The 14,661-nt window shown below is 35.9% G+C and overlaps 1 protein-coding gene across 1 annotated transcript in view; it reads left to right on the top strand.

The window, feature by feature from the left end:
• Positions 1 to 14,661, top strand: part of SCAMP1 (secretory carrier membrane protein 1) — a 109,675-nt gene that overhangs the window by 42,059 nt on the left and 52,955 nt on the right. Inside the window, exons 3-6 of the mRNA XM_082620318.1 lie at positions 4,866 to 4,964; positions 6,231 to 6,339; positions 8,521 to 8,649; positions 12,900 to 13,059. Of these exons, the coding sequence (XP_082476444.1) occupies positions 4,866 to 4,964; positions 6,231 to 6,339; positions 8,521 to 8,649; positions 12,900 to 13,059 (497 nt within the window). The remainder of the gene's footprint in view (positions 1 to 4,865; positions 4,965 to 6,230; positions 6,340 to 8,520; positions 8,650 to 12,899; positions 13,060 to 14,661) is intronic.

Below are 14,661 nucleotides of genomic sequence, written 5' to 3'. Positions count from 1 at the left end.
CAGCTTATTGAATCCTGGTGATTTTGTTAGTGGTATGGCATCAAGGCTCTTCTTTGGATTTGTGGTTTTTCCTACTTTCTGCCCTCTCAGGATTTCCTATCAGCTTAGTCGTGTATTTACAATATTATTTAAATGAAACTTGATTCAACATTTTTAGGTACTGCGTATCAGGGTGTCACAGATGTGTGGTCTGCTGTGTTGCCATAAATGGAAGTGTTTAGTGGATTGTTTTAATTTTCTTTTTGTTCATATGTGCAGAAGTGAAAAGTTGGAAAATAATTTGGAGCCGTCATTAGAATAGGTCTTTAGTAATTATGACAAGAGCTATACTTGGCTTGAGGTGGCTAATCAAGCATGTTGTGGCTGATGAAAATACTGGGTTCCAGAGCTGGACAGAGATTTAGCTTGCGTTGGCAAATTTGAAGAAATTGTCAGCTATCAGGTTAATATCAGTGGTGTTAGAGATTTGTGCTTCTCCAATAATTCTCATGATTGCTATACCACAAGCAACTATTGCCTCGAATATATCAAATACTAGCTCTAAACTAGCCTTCATTCTTATCTGGTAATTCTTTATACTTAATACTTCATTTGTTACTTAAAGCAGTAAAGAATTTATAGTATGGTTTCAGCTGGGTGAATTCTTGAGTAATTTCTGTGTGCTTTTCCTGAAGTGTGCTGCCAAACTAACTTTGCCAGGCGTTTTATTCAGTCATTGTTTTGTTGTTGCTACTTATTTAAACCAAGAGAATGATACTTTAGGGCCATGATTTTCTAGTTGGAGAATAGTTAGGATTGATAAGCTTCAGTTTTTCTGCCTATTAATATGAAATATTGGGGTGGGAGAACAGGCAATTGGAATAGAGAATTTACAGTTCTTTTGGTGATAAAAATTATAGTGGAGATAAAAATACAAGAAAAAGCTTTACATCCCACTGTTCAGCAACGATCACTGTTAACATATTGATACATTTTAAAATAAAAAATTGGGATTATATTGTATATACAGTTTTGTTTTATAACTTATAATTTTTTAATGTATTTATTTTATTTTTGGCTGCATGGGGTCTTGGTTGTGGCATGCGGGATCTTTTGTTGTGGTGCGCAGCTTCTCTAGTTGTGGCACGCGGGCTCAGTAGTTGCGGCACACAGGCTCTCTAGTTGTGGTGTGTGGGCTCTGAGTGCATGGGCTCTGTAGTTGTGGCATGTGGGCTCTCTAGGTGTGGCTCGCATGTTCAGTAGTTGGGGCACACGCGCTTAGTTGCCCCACGGCATATGGGATCTTAGTTCCCCGACCAGGGGTCGAACCCGCGTCCCCTGCATTGGAAGGCGGATTCTTAATCACTGGACCACCAGGGAAGTCCCATAACTTATAACTGATACAAGCTTTCCCCATTTCATATTCTTTCAAAACTTTTAAATAGCTGCATAATATATTCTCCTGTGGGTGGATCATAATTTATCAATTTGTCTATATTTTATCTACTGTTGGACATTTGGGGGTATTTCTAACTTTTACAAATAATGCTGTAGGGAGTACTTTGGCATACACACATTTGTGCATACCTTGGATTATTTCTGTATATTTTTTTTTTTTTTTTTTTTTTTGCGGGCCTCTCACTGTTGTGGCCTCTCCCGTTGCGGAGCACAGGCTCCGGACGCGCAGGCCCAGCGGCCATGGCTCACGGGCCCAGCCGCTCCGCGGCATATGGGATCCTCCCAGACCGGGGCACGAACCCGTATCCCCTGCATCGGCAGGCGGACTCTCAACCACTGCGCCACCAGGGAGGCCCCTGTATATTTTTTAAGAGTAGCTATTTATGGGGCTTCCCTGGTGGCGCAGTGGTTAAGAATCCGCCTGCCAATGTAGGGGACACGGGTTCAAGCCCTGGTCCGGGAAGATCCCACATGCTGCAGAGCAACTAAGCCCGTGTGCCACAACTACTGAGTCTGCGCTCTAGAGCCTGCAAGCCACAACTACTGAGCCCGTGTGCCACAACTACTGAAGCCCACGTGTCTAGAGCCCATGCTCCACACCAAGAGAAGCCAATGCAATGAGAAGCCCGTGCACCGCAATGAAAAGTAGCCCCTGCTTGATGAAACTAGAGAAAGCCCGCACGCAGCAATGAAGACACAATGCAGCCAAAAAAAAAAAAATATATATATATATTTATAAAAAAAGAAAAGAGTAGCTATTTATGGGTCATAGGGTATAAATACTTAAATGCCTCTTAAACATGATGTCAAATTGTGCTCCAGGATTTTTATATGAACTAGTTTATATTCCCATTATCAATGTGTGAGAAATGCCCATTTTACCACATCTTTCCCAAAATGTGGTAGTAGTCTTATGGTAATAATCATTTAAAAAATAAATTAGGTGAAAGTTGAATTTCTTTGATTACTGGTGAGGTTGACATTTTGAATATATTTTTTGTTTTTATAAATTTTTAAATTAATTTATTTTTGGCTGCATTGGGTCTTTGTTGCTGTGCGTGGGCTTTCTTCTAGTTGCGGTGAGCGGGGGCTACTCTTCGTTGCGGTGCGCGGGCTTCTCATTGAGCTGGCTTCTATTGTTGCGGAGCACAGGCTCTAGGTGCTCAGGCTTCAGTAATTGTGGCATGCGGGCTCAGTAGTTGTGGTTCACAGGCTCTAGAGTGCTCAGTAGTTGTGGCACACGGGCTTAGTTGCTCCGCGCTATGTGGGATCTTCCTGGACCAGGGCTTGAAACCGTGTCGGCAGGTGGATTCTTAACCACTGCCCCACCAGGGAAGTCCAGTTCAGATATTTTGCCCATTTTCCTATTAGTAGTTTGTATTTTTATGGATTTGTAACAGTTCTTCCTGTGTTCTGAGTAGCAATACTTTTTGTTAAATCTATTATAACCAATTTTTTCTAGTCTGTGATTTGACTTTTCACTTTGACAAATTCAACTGTACTGAAATTTAATAACAATCTTAACTTTATGGTTTATGTGCTTGCTAACCTTAATTTTACAAATACTTATTGATCATTTACTGTGTTCCAGGCACTGTTTTAGGTACTTGGGATACATCATAGATAGGATACACAAAGATTTCTATAGCTTATATTTGAGAAGCTCTTACGTACCCTGAGTTCATGAAAATATTCATGTATATTTTTTTCCTGAAAGTGCTTAAAGTTTGCTTTTTCACTTTTAAGTCATTCATCCACTTGGAATTTATTTTTGTATGTAATGTCAAGTAGGAAATCTAGTTTAATTGTTCCATCTGGTTAACCAGTTAACTCAGAACCATTTACTGACTAATACATTATTTCTCCACTGTTTTGTGGTGTGACCTCTGTTGGGTATCAAGTTTTTTGGGGTTTGTTTCTGTTTCCCTACTGTTCATTGGTATATTTCTTATCTTTGGCATCTGTACCACACTGTTTATTACTATATTAAGTCTTGATATTATAGGTTTGCCTACCTTACTCTTCTTCAAAATTGTTTGACCTATTCTTAGCTCTTGGCATTTCCATATGAATTTTAGAATCAGCTGCACTCCATTTATATCTTTGGTTGTGTCTGGCTTCCTTTTCAGGGCTGCTGTTTGCTGTGTCAGAATAAAATCAAGCTGCATTTGTGGTGTCTTCTGACTTTAATAGTTCTTCTGATCTTTGAACTTCCCTTTGCAGCTGCTTGCTTTATGTTTTCTCTTTTTTTTTCTTTTCTTTTCCTTTCCCTTTCTTCTTGTCCTATTTTTCTTATGGCCATTTTAAAGAATGCTTACAATTATTTTCTAACTGAAAAAAAGTAGTATAATGGGGAGAGAAGGCAATTAATAGAGAAGTGTATAAAGCAAAAGGTGCAAATCCCTTTGATAGTTTGCTAAGACATCCCAGATATTTTTCTGGACATATACAAATGTGTGTTCATAAAAGAAAAAAACTTGGTCATATGCGTGCTGTTCTGTAGTTGGCTTTATTTCATTTAGTATTTAAAAGGGCATTCTCCTGTAGAACTAACTAATTCCTTTTGATGACTGCATTGTATGTATATATAGTAATTTAACCAATTCCCCTTTGATGGATTTGTAGATATCTACCTACTTTTTGAACTTGCAGCTACTTTCACGTACTGTCGATCGTCACTGGCAAAGTGGAGGTTGTGCAGTTTATTTTCCATCTCCCTAATGTCTCCCCTCTTATTCTTTTCAAGGAGTATTAGTGGGGTTCTGCCAGGACCTCTCCTATTTACTTTTTTTTTTTTTTTTTTTTTTTTTGCGGTACGCGGGCCTCTCACTGATGCGGCCTCTCCCACTGCAGAGCACAGGCTCCGGACGTGCAGGCCCAGCGGCCACGCGCACGGGCCCAGCCGCTCCGCGGCAAGCAGGATCCCCCCGGACCGGGGCACGAACCCGCGCCCCCTGCATCGGCAGGCGGACTCCCAACCACTGTACCACCAGGGAGGCCCTTCTATTTACTTTTTAAGGGCACTGGCACATAGCTTTGTTAGGTGGGAAGAGTTGACAGCCTAGTTGACAGTGAACCTTGGTGTAAATTCTTCAGTTTGGTGCTATCTGTATTTTACTAAAACAACATGCTTGAAGGTGTTTTGTTTTTGTTTTGTTTTGTTTTGAATGCATAGTGTTCTGGAGGAGAGTGCTAACAGTGTCGTGTTAGAGGTAGCAGCCACTTTGAAGAGTGAAGAAATGAGTGAGCTTGAGAAAATGGAGATGAAGAGCTTCACTAGCTCTTTACAGCACACTGGATTATGAGAATTCAGGGGAGGAAGTGAGGCAGTTCTTGCCATTTTGGTTTTTATTGGTGTTGCACTTTTTGAAAGAAGTTGAAGTTGGACTTCTATGTTACGTAATTTGTCCTTTTCTTAACCTTCCTAGCCTCCACCGGGCAATGTGAAAATGCCTAACGTACCCAGTACACAACCAGCAATAATGAAACCAACAGAGGAGCATCCGGCTTATACACAGATTGCAAAGGTTAGTTCATGTTACATGTGTAAATTCATATTGGAAATTACAATATCAATAACATTTGCTTTCAGAGCAAAATAATTCTTTGTATAGTGCATTCCTTATTGTTTAATTTTTAACTCACTTTTGAGTCTGGGTTAGCTAGCTTCTCAATCCTATAATACTCATACCTCTTTTTCAGCTTATAGCATTTGCTTCACTCCATTATTAGCAGTTATTGAATTCATACATCATCTTGGTGTATAAATTGTGTAGAGAAATTTTTATTGCTTTTGGTCTCACGTTTTAATGCACAATTCCATTAAAGTAACAATGATATATCAATAGATATTATTGGAAGAGAGTTATGATGGCTAAGCAAAGCACAGTGGTAGGAAGTAGGAGGTGGCAAAAATACCAAGAAAAAAGGAGATGAATAGAATGCCTGGTATTACATAAAGTCAGATGGAATTATAAACCAGAATTTCTTAACCATATCCTCCTTTCACTTCATTATCTTATAAAATATAAGATATTATATAATATTCCTGCATTGGGAACCTTATGTACCATTTAACCCAATTCATAAGAGCCAATTCAGTTGCCCTTTTCTCCGTCTCTTTACGTCAGCTGTTCTCTTTGTCTCAGTCCCTCACTCTCGTTTAGGCACAGAGTTCACCTTAATTTCATTTTCCCAATTACCTTACGATTTTTTTTTAACATCTTTATTGGAGTATAATTGCTTTACAATGGCATGTTAGTTTCTGCTTTAAAACAAAGTGAATCAGCTATACATATACATATATCCCCATATCTCCTCCCTCTTGCATCTCCCTCTCTCCCATCCTCCCTATCCCACCCCTCTAGGTGGTCACAAAGCACCGAGCTGATCTCCCTGTGCTATGCGGCTCCTTCCCACTAGCTATCGATTTTACATTTGGTAGTGTATATATGTCCATGCCACTCTCACTTCATCCCAGCTTACCCTTACCCCCTCCCTGTGTCCTCAAGTCCTACCTTAGAATTTTAACTGCTTTTACTGAGAGAATTTTTTCTTGTCCTAATGGGCCCAACATTTCTACTGTGGGTTTTCATAACCAAAAGGCCAAAATGGGCCAAATATTTCCATAATATTTTCTGAAACTGTAATCTTTAGTGAATTCCTATATTGTGGAAAGAGCATTTGAATTAGGTTTCTAGCATAGTAGAGAAGTAGGAGTATAGTAGAAGTAGAAGTAGAAATGTTACTGTTTTTTATACTTCTGACAATGTATTCCCCTATTTTTTGTTTAGGAGCATGCCTTGGCCCAAGCTGAACTTCTTAAACGCCAGGAAGAACTAGAAAGAAAAGCAGCAGAATTAGATCGTCGAGAACGAGAAATGCAAAATCTCAGTCAACATGGTAATATCCAAAGAAATTTCAAATAAAAATAACTTTAAAATTCTTTAAAATTTTAAGGTTTTGTGCTAGCTCTAGATCATTTGGTTTGTGGATATAAAACTCTGCCCTGTTATTCTAGCAAGGAGGTCAGACATGGCAGATTTTCTACCTGATGCTCTGTGGCTCTCTGATCTTGGCTGATTTACCTAGTGTTTTGATAGATTAGAAGTGTTAGCCTCTGAGTACAAATATGATGATTTTGGTTTATTGTAAGGTCAGGAGTCTTTGATTCTGCTCTTGGGCCTTTACCTCGGTCTGTTAAAGCTTTATGCGTACATGGGAATGTGCCCTATGTTTTACTGCATTTAACTCTTAACTTCTGGTTTATTCAGACCAGTTTCAAATTAATCTGCCCCTGTCCTCACAAGTATATCCGTATATGTCAAACCATGTTAAAAAAAAAAAAAAAAGCATCTGGGGTGAGGTGACTCTAGGAAGCCTGGGGTATTCTGATGATGCCAAAGAAATAAGTAAGTGGTGAATTTTGATTATGTCCTATGAAATTCATTCAGGCTCTGACTACTAAAGGTCACTTCAAGGGAGTAGCTTAGGGAAAGCTAGCAAGTCTCTGGGTAAGAAGCGATGCGATAACTAGACAAGTCACTGTATGTCTGGATAGTGATGGAGTGACAATGTTAGGACAGTGATAACATTCAGTGATACTGAACTATTTCTTCCTTATCCTAGAATGTGTAAGTCTAGGGCCTCATGAGGACACATTTATCCTGGGCCATTTTCTTGCTTGCAACATCCGAGACAGCATCTGTGAAAGGAGAAACTAGAGGTTTAATTGAGATCAATATTTCTAAAGTACATGTAACGAAAATCTGTCCTGTTCCCTTAGCTTTGATGAATACAGATTACTTCTATGAGAGATGTTTTAGTAAATGAAGTAGTTATGAAGTGTGGTAAATTAAGAGACTTGCCATATGTTATACACTTAAGTACTTTTCATCTGTTAGCTCATTTCATCCTCAGTACAATTCTGTGAAGGGTGGTGAGTTCTTCTCACTTTACAGATGTAGAAACAAAGTCTTCAGCAGGTTGAATAAGTTGCCCAAGGCCTCCTAGCCAGTAAGTGCCTAGGTGCTTCTATTGATAGTTTCAGAGCCTTTGTTCTTTACTACTACTCTCTGCTTCTCGAGTAGTATGAGACTTGTATGAGAAATGAAAGAACAACATGTAGTTTGAAAAGAATGATAAAACAGTGGAGACATGTTGGGAAGAATCAGAAATAGAGGATGCTTTTTTCCCCCACTATGAAGAATTTCCTGGTCTATGAAAAAGTATGTAAAATCTAATCTTTGTAAGTGTGGGATATAATATCTAAAATGAGAAAATGGCCTTTAGGTGCTATTTTTACTCTCTGTTTTCAATGTTTTGTCTTCTTTAATTTTAGTTTTTTATTTCCCCACACCACTTCCCAAGCCTTATTTTCAGTCTAGTTTCTTTAAATAGACACATTTTCTCTCCTTACCGTTGGAATTTGTTTTTTCTCTAGGTTTTTGAAGGTGCTATAATTCCTCAGCTTCTTTCTCATGACTGTTTTGTGTTTTCACATAGTTTTATGCTTTTCTTACATGTGTCTTTTGGACATTATTTCTTTCAGACTTGGAGATTTCCAAATTTGATTCTTTGGTACGGGTTATCTTTTGTTTCTTTATGGAGTTAACAGTAGAAAACTTGAAAGATTCAGAAGCTGGTCTTCCCTCTCCACATGCGTTAGGAGTTATATTTAAAGATTGAAGACGTGGAGGAGGAAATCTGTAGAAACTTGAAAACTTCATGGCCTTCATGTGAGAGCCAGAGTCTTGGGACTTTGAAATAAATCTCTTTTTAGGGCAGAGTCACAGGATATGTCCCTGTGCTCTTTTTTCTTTTCTTGTTTCAACTTACATAAGTGGTATGACACTGGAAAATTATTTTACCATCTAATGAGTTCTAAATTGATATTCTGGGAAAATTTTTAAAAATAAAAAGCTTGGTTTTCAGAGTTGTAGGAATGTAGAGATACAGTGTTATATTTTTGAAACACCTATTAAAAGAATAGATAATATTCTTTATTATGAAACAAATAATTACATGCAAAAAGAATAACACACATTTGTCCTTATATAAATAACTTCGTTTTTTTATTTGCAGGCAGAAAAAACAATTGGCCACCTCTTCCTGACAATTTTCCTGTGGGACCTTGTTTCTATCAGGATTTTTCTGTAGACATTCCTGTAGAATTCCAAAAGACAGTAAAGATTATGTACTACTTATGGATGTGTGAGTATAGAACAAATTATATATTTATTTGAAAAAGTTTATATTTTATTGTCAAAATCCACTTTTTAAAAACTCATATAAGGGTAGTATCATAAATTGGTCTTTTCCTATAGATATTTTAATTTTGAGTGAAGCATGTCGTATTTAGGTATGTCAAAATTGTATACTATGTGACAATCTAAGTTCTTAGCTGAGGAAGACCTATATATTGAGAACTGGCATTCTTTTGAGGAAAGGACTTCCCTATCATACAGTAGAATTTTCAATGATCCTTCCTCCCTGCAAAATGTTATCGAGGCATTATTTGCTTTGAAAAAATTACTCATATGATTTTTATGCAAATGAAGGCTATTAAAGCATTACGACTTTTTAAAAGGGGGCATAAAATATTGAAATATTATAAACTATTTTTCTTAGAGCTTTGAGCACAATTTACTTTTCATTTTCAAGTGGTGAGGAATACTTTTATTATTGGAAGTGCCTAATTAATATAGGATGTTTCATTAAATAGAATGTTAGGACATACATTTTAGCCTATGATGTTCACATTGCTTTGAATATAATTATGACACATGGAATATTAAAACTAAATGTCAAGCTGTTACCAGTTTTTTGTGTGTACACAGAATTCCCACTTATTCTGTTGCATTTTTATTCCAAACAGCAGTCTCAGCCCCATTTAACATCATTGTGTCAGTAGGAGAGGTAGCTGTCATGACTTCTCATCTGCACAGTTGCTGGGTTAATGGACACATTGTGGAGTAAACTCTCGTTGGAGGAAATTTGTGTGTTCTTACTGTATGATTAGGGAGCCTCCCTCCACCAAGTATATGAGATCATTTTCCTCAAAATCTTTTAGGAGTATTCTTCACATTTGTGAAACTGCTTTGGAATATGAGAAGTGATTCCTTATGGATAGTACATTTTTAACTCTTCGTTTCTTTTGAGTTATGTTGTTAATCTGATTTCTTTGGTTAATCCTGAGTGTCAGTAGTATTACATATTTTTATTTTTAAAGGTTTTGATTCCATATATGTCCATACGAAACAACTCATATTTTATTCGATCAATAAATCATAAAATATATGTAGATTATAAAATAATTATTTTCTTAATGAGCAGAAATTGGCCTCACATTTTAAGTATAAGTTCTTTGACTTTAGTGAGAAAAACACTTTAAATGGGGGAGATGGGTGTTGGAAGAAAATTCTATAAGGAATTTAGTAAATAGAGATTGAATGGGGAAGATGATTAATTTTAACTGAATGGTTAACTGCTTTACCAATGCTGATTGTTTCAAAATAGGTCTGCTTTGTCTTAGAAATATATAACTTTCTGAGGTTCTTAGAAATAATATAGTTGGCTATAGTTTTTCCTAGCCCTATTCAGTCGGCAGATCTGTTAACTATTCAAAGAGGGCTCAAGATTCCATCCAGTTAAGGTTCCAATTTGAAGAAGCATTACCTGGAACAAAGTAAGATCTAGTGCTAGTTCAGCACTATCTCTAAATTTCATAAAATATAGGATGTTTTAATAAATTATTTTCAAGAAGTGTCATCTTGTTACTGATTTTGGAGTTGACTAATGCTTTCACATTGTACTAATAATTATAACAAGAGATAACATTTATGGAGGATTTATCAATACTTTGTGCCAGGCACAGAACTAATCACTTTATATATATTATGTTATTAAATCTTAACCATGTTATGAAGCAGCTACTATATTATCTAGTATTATAGATTGGGAAACTAAAGCTTAGAGAATTTGAGGTAACTTGTCCAAGATTACACAGCAAGTAAGGTTGGGGTTGGATAGCTTGACTCTAGATCCCAGAGTCTAGATTTCCATGTTATACCACCTACAAAGTACCAAAATAAAGAAGTAATTTACATTTTAAACCCAAATATGATGAAGATATGGTTTCAAAGTTACCTTACTTGAAGCAAATAATTTTCACTCTAAAGGAACTGAAGCAATTAGAAATACGCTATGAAATGAATCTCAACCTCTTTGAGTATACTCTTGAATTTAAAGAGAAAGAAAAATATCCAGCTACATTAAAGACCACTTAGTGAGGAAGATAATATATTGTCCTAAATTTGTTTATTTTAGGTATCTATATTGTAATGCAGAATTTAGCAAGAAGAGTGATAGTTGCAAATTTAGATTCTAGTGATAGTTGCAAATTTAGGTCCACTAATACCAGATTTGAGTGCTTAATAAAGCAAGTTGAAATTTTATAAGAAGGAGGGTCATTCAACTTGGAAATCATGTAAACGAAATGGCCTAAAATTTTCTTTAGTGTTTTACTTACACTTGGAATCCACCAAGTGGATTGGAATTGGATTGAAATTAGCAACATAGAATCATGCATTTCACATTACCTTGCCTTTCTATGTGTTTTTTGATCTCTGTGTAAGTGGACTGATTGTTTAGTAAGTAGGCCTGGACGTTTACTCTTCATCGGGGTACAAATAAATGACCTATTATTGATCATGGTTGTTGGTTACTATGAAAACACATACAGAAAAAATTTTATTAGGTTACACAAAATTTAATTGATATTTTTATCTATACTTGGAAGAATTTTTGTGAACTTTAAAATACTCATACCGATATAGTCTGTCTTTTTTTTCTTAAGCAGATTAGGAGATAAACCTTGAAAAGTTATTTCTTTGGGGGTTGAAATTTGAGTTAGAATGTTCTGAACATTTAAAACTTTTTTAGGCAATTGGATGCCATTTAATATTACAGAATAATATCTCACAATCTCTTGAATTCTGTTTTTAAGCCCTTAACAGAACTACTTTTATTTCGAGGCGAAGGATTTTGAGTAAATTTATTAGTAAGCTAGCTTTCATGAGTTAGAAATCCTAATGGGAATAAGTAAGAGTCTTTTCCTGTGTAGTAGAATGGGGTGGAATTTTAAAGCTGGAAGAGCCTCCTGCATTTCTCCTGCTGAAAAATTGAAATGCACAGAGGTTGATTAGCTCGATATTATATCACTATAACCCAGGTGTTTTCATTCCTCCTCTGGAGCTCTTTCTCCTTCTGTGGAGTTTGTGTGTTTATCTGGTTGTTAGATGAGAGCAAATTTAGAGGCATCCTAGAATGTGTTTATACCTTGTTTCATTAAGTATTAATTTTATTTGATTAATAATTTAAAGAGATTTTAAAGTTTTTTTTTAATGTAGATTTTTAAAATTTACATTCACTTGGTTTTCCCTTTGTTATTTTTAATTAAAGTAGTGGCTTGTATATTTTTATTGTATTGGTAGTTTACATTAAACAGTATTTTAACTTTTGAAATAATTTCTTTCTTGTAATAAATTCAGCCTGTGAATAAATTTTAAAAAATTCTTTAAAAAGTTATTATAATGGGTAAATGTTGTTCTTTAGGATCATAGTGTCCTTAGATGTTACTCAGATTTTTGGGTTTTGGTCTGTCAGGGAAAGTAATTACTAACAATATAGGAAGAATTTGCCAAGATCTATTTGTGTTAATGAAAAGAAAGATCTGCCACAGCAGGTAAAGTGCATCATAGTAAACTATTTTTTTTTAAAATAAGTGTAATCCCCTACCAGAACATTGTTGTTAATACCAGGACCTTAAAAAGTGGACAGCTTTATGAAGATGAGTTAATAATCCTTATGGATTGACTGTATAGTCACTGGATTTTCTGCTGTGTTAGTATTTTTAGTCCAACGATTCTAATTAATTTTATTGCTTAAAAATGTTACAGTGAGATTGTGCAGGGCACTTCTCTATTTTCTCTTCTCTGTGTAGTTCACACTGCGAGGAGCCTGCAGCCCCATTCTGTAAAAATTATAGTTCTGAGTGTAGGATCTTTTTCCTCTCAAGTCCTGGTTCTTTTCCTGGCAGCCACTATTTTTCTGCTTGGGCCTTGAGTCAAGAGACACATCACATGTCATCACATGTTTCCTTCCCAGGGGAGAACCCTTTAAGGTTGTGCGTCTCTGGTTTAGCTGTGTAATTGCCCATTAGGGGAGGGCCAAAAGAATTTTTGCCAAACAGTGCATGTATTAGGACTCTTCTACCTGTGAATACTCTGTTTTCAAATCAAACATGTAAGAAATAGCAACAATGTTTTGAAAAATACTAAATGGAAACATGGGGTAGAATACACTTGATCTTAGGAAGTATTTTTTCATTTATAATTTTTGTTGAATGAACACATAAATTGAATGTAAACATTTCTTTTCTATTTTGTTTTTTGATTCCACAGTCCATGCTGTAACACTGTTTCTAAATATCTTCGGATGCTTGGCTTGGTTTTGTGTTGATCCTCCAAGAGGGGTTGATTTTGGATTGAGTATCCTGTGGTTCTTGCTTTTTACTCCTTGTTCATTTGTCTGTTGGTACAGACCACTTTACGGAGCTTTCAGGTAAAATGTGTGTACTTTAAAATATGCTCTTTAAAACCTGTGAAGTAAATAATTTGTAGTACACCTTAAAGGGAAAAGTGACATATTTTCATTTTTCAAATTTTTTATTATTGTATAATATACCTTCAGAAAAGTCCGTTTGTAACATCTCTGTGTATTAAGTCTGTATATAACATGCTCGTGTATTCATTTGACTTTGTAACAAATAATATCTCATTCTTTTCTCCCACTTGAGAAAAAGATCAAACATGAAAATAAATGAGGGAAAAATGAGAACAACCTTAGGTCTTAATATTTGTAAATGATTCTATTCCATATGATACACTTGACTTTAAAGAAAATTTTACTTTTTATTCTCCCCTTCAGAAAAAATCAGAAGTGGTGATTACAGCCTAATTTTTAAATGAACCTAGGTAGCCTAGGTAGGGTGAATATACATGTGATATTTAAAGTGAGTCACTTTTCACCTAGCAACTTGGTAATTATTTTCTGTGTAAATTCATTTTTGGTTTTTCAAAATGCAGTAACGTTTTAAAACTGTTTAGCCTATAAGATTAACTATACTACTTTGCATGGTATATTTTAATCAATGGTTAGGATTAACATTTCTTAAATGCATGTTCTGTGGGGTATTACTAGGTGTTGTAGAAAAAAAAGTTCATTAGTTTGGGAACAGTGGGATAATAAATAAGTTTCTTCATTTCAGAATTTCTTAGACTTCTTTAAGAGCCTCATGTGCTTTGTGATATGACCATGAAACCATTATTTGTGTGTGTGTGTTGAGTACCTTGTTGGACTCTTGCTTTAGAAAATAAACATTGGGAAATGCTGATTTAGATGATAGCCCTAGATGAGTCCATGTATTCAATTGTTTATCAACTTATTTTTATTTGAGTAAACTCATTTATGAATAACAAACCTCTTTCAACTCTCATGTATGAGGAGCAGCATTACTAGGAAATAGGCATGTATTGTGCAGATGATATATTAGGGAAATTAGAGGGCCACATTCAGTTGTTTAACTTTTTTTTTCTATTTGAACAAAAAATTTCTTTGATTATTCAGAATGTGTATCACCACCCTCATCCCCCAAAGCCCTGCCAAATGAAATTAGAAACGCAGATAGGTAAACAGAAAACGAAAAAGAAGAAGGGGGAAGATCAGGGAATTTGGAGAAAAAAGATGTCATTCAACAGAAAACTAAATTGGTTAGAAATGGAATGAAGGGAAGAAAATATATGGGAGGAGGGAAAGGGAGGAAAATCTTTGGATCTAATGGAATGTGAGAGGTTGGTTGTCAAGGAATGGGGAGGGGCACCCCTATAGATGTAGGTTGGAGAAGAATAAAAGGGACCTATTTACTCCTTGCGTGAACAGAAGGAGAGTTACTGCTGCTCTTTTCCTTGTTATCTAAGTCTGGCCCACAAGTTTTTAAATTTTTTGACATGTGGCCTCTGCTTGCCTACTTCCATCATGTTACCAGTGTATCTATAATGATGCTTGTGGGTGGGAATGGGGATGTCTTTGAGACTTTGAAAATGACCTGAAACTAGAGACTTTGAATTTTAAGCCTTCTGTGACAAATGTAGCCAGAACAAACTA

This window comes from Mesoplodon mirus (genome assembly GCF_964341445.2).
Source record: "Mesoplodon mirus genome assembly, chromosome: 5".
Classification (NCBI taxonomy): Eukaryota; Metazoa; Chordata; class Mammalia; order Artiodactyla; family Ziphiidae; genus Mesoplodon; species Mesoplodon mirus.
The sequence above is the reverse complement of the archived record's forward strand: the minus strand, read 5'-3'. Positions and strand labels throughout refer to the sequence as shown.